Raw genomic sequence first — 7,194 nt, 5'->3', positions numbered from 1 at the left:
CCGACCGCCATCTGGGTCTGCACAGCCTGTTCTCCACTGCAATTGGTGATGACCTCAGTTTTTCTCAACCATCTGTCCCAGTTGCACCTGATCCTGTTCCAGTTGTGCTTGTCCTATGATCCCCTTTGCATGTAGACCCTGAGAATGGTGGGGCTGCAATGGGCAAGCTACACCATGTGGACCAGCAGGCACAACTACTCAGTGTTGAACACTTGTTCTAATGTTTTAGGGGAAAAGGGGCAGTGCTTACATTCAATCTTTGGTTTGTATTTCTTTCCTCCTGAAAGCTAGGAATTAGTGAGTGGTCTAAGGAGCTTGGAAAGAAAAGCGTCGGGTCTTGTTTAAGCAACTTAAACAAGTCCCAACGCGTTTCTTTCCAAGCTCCTTAGACTACGATGACCTGGATGACTGAGAACCTTCACAGACGAATCAGTGAGTGTTATTCCCGGCCACTATACAGTGATTACCATTATTATATCTTTCCCACTGTGAAGCACTTACAATGTTTGTGTGTCCCAGAACCACTGTTAGGTGACCAAAATAGGAAAGTTTAAATGAAGTGTAACATTTTCACTTACCAGCATGTTTTCAGTGAGATATAGATTATCTGCTGGGAGAAGAGAAAGCTGTACCTTACTAAAGCCAATGAATGAAACACAAACTCCATGTCAGATTTACAGAAAAATCAGAGTTACTCACTCACCTGGAGAAACATTCAGATTGATGGTGACGTATTTCCATGAGCCTGTTTCTGCTATTTTAACACGACACTTGTATGTTCCAGAGTCAGCAGTGGTCACTTTCTTCACAATCAAAGACGCGTCTCCATCCTTCATCCCTCTGAGAGCCACTCGGTTCTTATATGATGGATGCTGGTTGTTTGGAACAAAACGCCCATCCTGGTACAAAAAGACATTTTTCTGTCCCAGGCCAGCTCTGCTCCACTCTACAGCTGTGATGTTATTTGTAACTCGACATGGAAGCGTGACGTCCTGTCCAGACTCGGCTGTGATGTTTATCTGGACTGAAAGAGGAAACAACACAGAGCAGAGAGGTTAAAGGTCAACATGTAATTATAAGCAAATTATTTACTTTAAATATTTGTTTATGTCTTTTAACATATGGATGGATTTAATTAATGTTATTGTCTTAAAGCCCAGCAGAGGCCTGTACTATAAAGCAGCTTTGGGTTCGAGGTTTTCTTTGATTCCTTTGATTCAAGATGGCGCCGGTGTGTGTGGCTTGCCGTCTATCACTGCCAGTGTTATGTTTGTTTGTATTGATTTTATTGACTATTGTAATAAATGCCAACTCTTTCTTGGTGTATGATCGCCAAACCCTACTGGATCTCCGACCTTCTGTCAAAAGCTGGGCAAAGTGGAACCAAGCTGAACATAAAACTTTGCCCCCGCTAATATCAGAGATCCCGGCTCACCTGTGCCGTGTTCCAGATCCTCCACTCCGGCAAAAGTGCCGTCGCCGGGGTCGAAGGGCTGGTTTCCTGGTTAAGCTGAAAGCTTCTTTGAGGTATTCTCTTAAGCCCTTGTCCAGAAAACAAGGAGTGGTGCCAAACTTCTGTTTCTCTCAGCGATCGTTGGAACCTGTCTGTGCCTGGCTGGTACCTGTCATCGGCCTGGATGGGATGTCCCGAAAACTCTACTCTCCTCGCCCCCGCCGACGTGGTGTGAATCTGCGGAATCTGCGGCCTCTGTGTCGGGCTTCTAGGACGGCTAGCGACGGGGATCCGCTGTTTACCGCCAGGATTGGCCTGGTAAATGCTAGGTCCCTAGCGAACAAAACGTTTATCCTGAAGGATTTTTTCACATCCCGAGGACTGGATTTTCTTTGTGTGTGCGAGACGTGGCTGAGCGCCGGTGAGTGCAGCATCTTCTCGGATCTTCTACCTGGCGATTGCTGCTATTTTAATTCCCCACGTATGTTGGGCCGAGGAGGAGGAATAGCTACGATCTTTAAAAGTCATTTTAAATGTAAGCAGCTATCAACCCCGTCATTCACCAGCTTTGAACTGTCTGTGTTTGAGCTGGGCTGCTCTCACACAGTGTTGTGTGCGGTGGTTTACCGGCCTCCAAAATACAATAACGACTTTGTGAGTGACTTTGCCGACTTTTTGGCTGAATTTATGCCAAAATATGATCGTGTTCTTATTGTTGGGGATTTTAATATTCACGTGTGTTGTCCCGACAGGCCCATGGCAAAGGGCTTTTTAAACCTTATTGATTCGTTTAATCTGGTGCAATGTGTGACAGGTCCCACACATGAACGTGGACACACGCTTGATCTTGTTTTATCTCATGGTTTTTCTGTTTCTAACATAGAGATTTGTGATGCTGTGTTTTCTGACCACAGTCCTGTGATGTTTGAAGTTCCTCTTGCCTGTGCCTCAGTTAAAACTCGCGCTGCTGCTCAGCGCTGTCGTGTTCTTAACTCCTCCACTGCTGAACACTTTTCAACAGTCTTTGACCAGTTCTGTAAGATCCCGGATTTTTTATGCAGCCAGACTGAGGAACTGAGCTCATGGTTTTATTCTACCTGTCGGACTGCTTTGGACATTGTGGCTCCATTAAAATCCAGACTGCCTAAAACTAAATCTGAGCCCTGGCTGAACGACTTGACCCGAGCTGTCAGACGCGATTGCCGTCGAGCTGAGCGCAAGTGGAAAAAGGACAAACTACAAGTGTCATTCCAGATGCTGAAGGACTGTTGGCGTCAATATCAAAGAACTGTAAAAGATGCCAAAAGAAAACACTTATCTGACATTATTTTGTCAAACTGCCACAACCCACGTGTTTTATTTAATACTATTAACTCTGTTCTTAATGCACCATATACTGACTGTATTGAGCCCTCAACAGAAGCCTGTGAAAATTTTTTACACTTTTTTATCGAGAAGGTCTCCTCCACAAGGGCTCAAATCTCTTCTCATGCTCACGACCTCTCAGTCTCTGCTTCCTGCTCTGCTGTCTTTGACAGGTTTGAGCCTGTGACTCTGTCCTTTTTAAAGGAGACTGTTGGTCATCTTAAGCCTGCTGGGTCTCCAAATGATGCTGTCCCTCCTCGACTTTTAAAAGAGGTGTTACCTACAGTTGGTCCTTTGGTGCTTGAGCTGGTAAACCATAGTCTGATGTCAGGTGTTGTCCCTAAAGATTTTAAACATGCAGTAGTCAAACCCCTGATTAAAAAACCTGCTCTTGATCCTATGGTTCTTGCAAATTACAGGCCTATCTCCAAACTACCTTTTCTTTCCAAAATTCTTGAAAAGGTAGTTTACAACAAAATAATGGCCTTCCTGGAAAAGCAAAATGTTTTAGAGGTTTTCCAATCTGGTTTTAAACCCTTTCATAGCACTGAATCAGCCCTTTTAAAAGTTTTTAATGACATATTTTTAGCGACTGATGCTGGGGACTGTGTTGTTCTTGTGCTTTTAGATTTGACAGCTGCGTTTGATACCGTGGATCATGCCATTTTATTCTCTCGTTTGGAGCACTGGGTGGGCATTAGGGGCACTGCACTGGAGTGGTTTAGGTCACCCTCTGATGCATGAATTATGAAAGCCTTGGTCAAGATTTTTTTCTTAAGTGCTTTTATTCTTCTCAGGACATGAAAAAAAATGTTCAACTCTTTTTTTCCCAAAAATATGTTTTTTTATAAAGTTATAAACTTGTCCACTCCAGTGGACTACATGCGCCTGAGCACTTAGCATGAAATACTGTGAATTTACTATAAAAATTAATTACCTTGTGTTCTATTGTAAATATACAAACACTTGTTTGCTTGTATCCTTTGAAAAACATCTCAGCAATTTTTTTGGAACTTTCAACTCATAAGGCCCCAATGTTTAGACGTAAATAACAAAACCAATCAACAGTCCTAGCTGTGAATCCTACACCTGAATATGGCAAACTATCTCCAACAAGAGAAACATTTTTGAGTCTACACAGTTCTATAACGATGCAGGACAGTATTACCAAGCCCTTAGTAGCATGCTGGAAGAAAACACAAACTGACATCTTAGTCTCTGCATCTCCAAACACTTCTGTGTTCATCACACCTAGGCTGTCCGTAGTTCCTATGTCTCTGTTCTGCTCTGGCAGCCACTCTCATCATCACTGGACTTATCACTGAACTCATCATCACTGCACTCATCAATGAAATCATCATCACTGGAGCTGGATGGAATTTCCTGGACTATTCTGTACGCTGCCTTATTCTTTGCTGCATTTGAAGTCTACAAAATATGATAAAATAATTATTATAGTAACTCAAACTACAGCTGATCTGCACAGAAATATACATTTTAAATGAGTAGCTTATAAATGTAACAATTATATGCTTACTTATAACCAAAACAGTCCCAAAAAACAGTGAGACAATTTATGACTTATGTTAAAAAAATATAGTGGGTAATGCATGATGTCCACTACAGTGGACACATGGTTAATCGTAGTTTTCTACATATTAGACATAACAATTTCTTATTCCAAACAGATAATATCCTTCCCTAGATGTTACTGCATATCATCATATTTTTTTTACCTGTTGGGCTCTTTTAGCATAGAAGGATTGACAGGATATGCCAGCAGTGGTCGGCAGGGGTGACAGTTTGTCTGCCATCTTTGATTCAGAGGAAATTTACTTGCAGTTGCACTAACTGAACACTGAATTGACCTCAATGGAGCATGGCAGCAGAGAGCACTCTAGAGGCTAATATGCAGTTCCACCATAGAAACCAATGCATTAAAGAGATATGTACGTTTTAGTAGCTGTCCACTCCAGTGACCACTATGCATCAGAGGGTTAGGTCCTATTTGACGGGGCGAACTTTTTGTGTCAGCCTTGGTGACTATGCGTCGTCCTCCGCTCCCCTCTTGTGTGGTGTCCCACAGGGCTCAGTTCTAGGCCCCCTCCTCTTCTCTTTATATCTGCTTCCTCTTGGTTCTGTACTGAGAAAGCACGGCATTGCTTTCCACTTTTATGCTGATGACTGTCAGATCTATGTCCCTCTAAAGAAAAAAGGCAGATACCTTACACAGCCATTACTTCAGTGTCTCGATGATATTAAGGCTTGGATGTCTGCTAACTTCTTAAAATTCAATGATAAAAAGACAGAGGTGATGGTTTTTGGTAGCCCCACTGAGACCCCCAATGTGTATGTAGATTCCCTGGCACAGTATGTTAAGCCAACTGTCACAAACCTGGGGGTCAAAGTGGACTGTGATCTAAAGTTTGATAATCAAATTAAGGCAGTGGTAAAATCTAGCTTCTTTCACCTCAGGCAGCTGGCAAAAATAAAACCAATTCTTTCACGGCAGCACTTTGAGACAGTGATCCACGCCTTTGTTAGCACTCGGCTGGATTACTGTAATGCACTTTATATTGGGGTCAGTGCATTATATATTAGTCACCTACAGAGGGTGCAAAATGCCGCAGCTCGTCTTTTAACTGGCACTCGAAAGTTTGAGCACATTTCCCCTGTTTTAGCTTCACTTCACTGGCTGCCCATTTCTTTTAGGATTCATTTTAAAATTCTTTTATTTACTTTTAAAGCTCTCCATGGCCTCGCCCCATCTTATCTCTCTGAGCTGCTACAGCCTTATACACCCACCCGCTCTCTCAGGTCAGCTGATCAGCTGCTCCTGAAGATACCCAGGACTGGGCGTAAACTTAGAGGAGATCGTGCTTTTGCTGTAGCAGCTCCCAAACTGTGGAATGAGCTTCCTTTAGAGATTAGACAGGCCACTTCTTTACCTGTTTTTAAGTCACTCTTGAAAACCCACCTCTTTACTTTGGCCTTTGACACCACGTGAGATGTTGGTTTTTATATTTATTTTTATTTTATTTTAGTTGTTTTTAGGTGACTCGATGCTGTTTTATCTTGTTTTGTTTTAACATAGGGCTGTTTTAATTTTAATTTTATGTCTTATGTGATTTATTTATTTAATTTGCTGTTTAACTTACTTTCTGTACAGCACTTTGTTCCTGTGCTGGGTATTTTAAAGTGCTTTATAAATAAAATTGGATTGGATTGGATTTCTGTGCTAGGAAGGTGGTTCACGTCTTATAACAGTGCATTGGTAACTTATGCTGTGAACCTGCTCCAGATCAGATTAAATCCAGATTAGAGATCTTGATGTATAAAATAAATCTACGAACCAATAATGTTTTATAAGAGTTAATATCTGGTTGAAAACAAGATGCCTGCACTTCACTTGTGGAGCTTATGTTAAATCTGTACATAAACTAAGTTTAAATCCTGTTTTTGTATTTAGTCTTAAACAGAACAGATTCAATCAACATTTTTTCATTACCTGACTGATTATCCTGATTTCCATTATCAGAGTAAATAAATGGGGCAGACATGTTGTTGATATCACTTCCCAGACCCACTGAGGGGGAATTTTAGCCTCATGCTAAACATGCAAAGTGTCAGAAACTACAAGATGTTAGCTTCCACAGAACAACAACATGTGCTGATAATAAGTGAACATAATGTGTGAGAGAAAGCAGCCTCTCATTATAAGACACTGTGAGTCTCTGCATGCTGCCTTTATGGAGCTACAGCTGTTTGTATACACTGAACAAGAAGCTTTGTAGCTGCATCCTGACTCCTGACACACGTTACACTTCTTTGTCTCTGTCACATCTGGATTACAGATGTTAAATCCACACAAACTCCACCCAGCCTTGTGTCTCCTCCACACACAGACAGTCTACTTTACTCCTCATTTTCTCAGAAAGGCATTATGTTAGTTTCTAACAGTAAATCTCACCTGCAGAGACGAACACGAAGACGCTGAAAAACAGCAAAGTTGAGCCGAGCGAGACACTGACAGCAGACATTTCTTAACTCCACCCTTCAGAGTCAGAGAGAGAGAGACGTTAGGCTGCGCACCGCTGGTCTGAAAGGCTCTTAGCACATAAACCGTACGTACTAATTTACTTACTCGGGTTTCATATGTGATAGTTTGTGTGCTGGACTTAGTTTTAGGGCTGAAAATGAATCTGAATAAATCCTGTTTTTCCCTCTCAAAGACTCACAAACTCCTGGCATCCCTGTTAGAAAGAAACATAAATATTTGAGAGTAAATGTTTGAGAAAATTAAATTAAAAAAATCTGCCAACATTTTAAAAGTTTGGCCCTGAAACTGAAAAAAAGGTAAGTGTGGTTGCTGAGAG

The 7,194-nt window shown here is 41.8% G+C and overlaps 1 protein-coding gene across 2 annotated transcripts; it reads right to left on the bottom strand.

The window, feature by feature from the left end:
• Positions 1–680: 680 nt before the first annotated feature.
• LOC121813526 (CXADR-like membrane protein) lies at positions 681–6,981 on the bottom strand. 2 transcript variants are annotated; one of them, XM_042217346.1, is made up of 3 exons: positions 6,963–6,981; positions 6,789–6,872; positions 681–1,024 (listed from the first exon to the last, which is right to left on the bottom strand). In XM_042217346.1, the coding sequence occupies exons 2-3, from the start codon at positions 6,856–6,858 to the stop codon at positions 696–698; spliced, it is 399 nt and encodes a 132-aa protein (XP_042073280.1). In that variant the 5' UTR covers positions 6,859–6,872; positions 6,963–6,981; the 3' UTR covers positions 681–695. The 2 variants fall into 2 exon arrangements, with proteins under 2 accessions (XP_042073280.1, XP_042073279.1); XM_042217345.1 differs by lacking the exon at positions 6,963–6,981 and having other exon boundaries at positions 6,789–6,918.
• Positions 6,982–7,194: the final 213 nt, after the last annotated feature.

Source organism: Haplochromis burtoni, unplaced genomic scaffold (genome assembly GCF_018398535.1).
Source record: "Haplochromis burtoni strain Fernald_Lab_line unplaced genomic scaffold, NCSU_Asbu1 Contig_1843, whole genome shotgun sequence".
NCBI classification, from domain to species: domain Eukaryota; kingdom Metazoa; phylum Chordata; class Actinopteri; order Cichliformes; family Cichlidae; genus Haplochromis; species Haplochromis burtoni.
This window is presented reverse-complemented; position numbering and strand designations above follow the sequence as displayed.

What these genes read in the sequence shown, in the direction of transcription:
- LOC121813526 (XM_042217346.1), bottom strand. Translation starts at nt 6,858, where the DNA reads ATGTCTGCTGTCAGTGTCTCGCTCGGCTCAACTTTGCTGTTTTTCAGC. An exon ending in CTTCGTGTTCGTCTCTGCAG is followed by an intron (nt 1,025 to 6,788) that starts GTGAGATTTACT and finishes TTCCTCTTTCAG; the next exon opens with TCCAGATAAACATCACAGCC.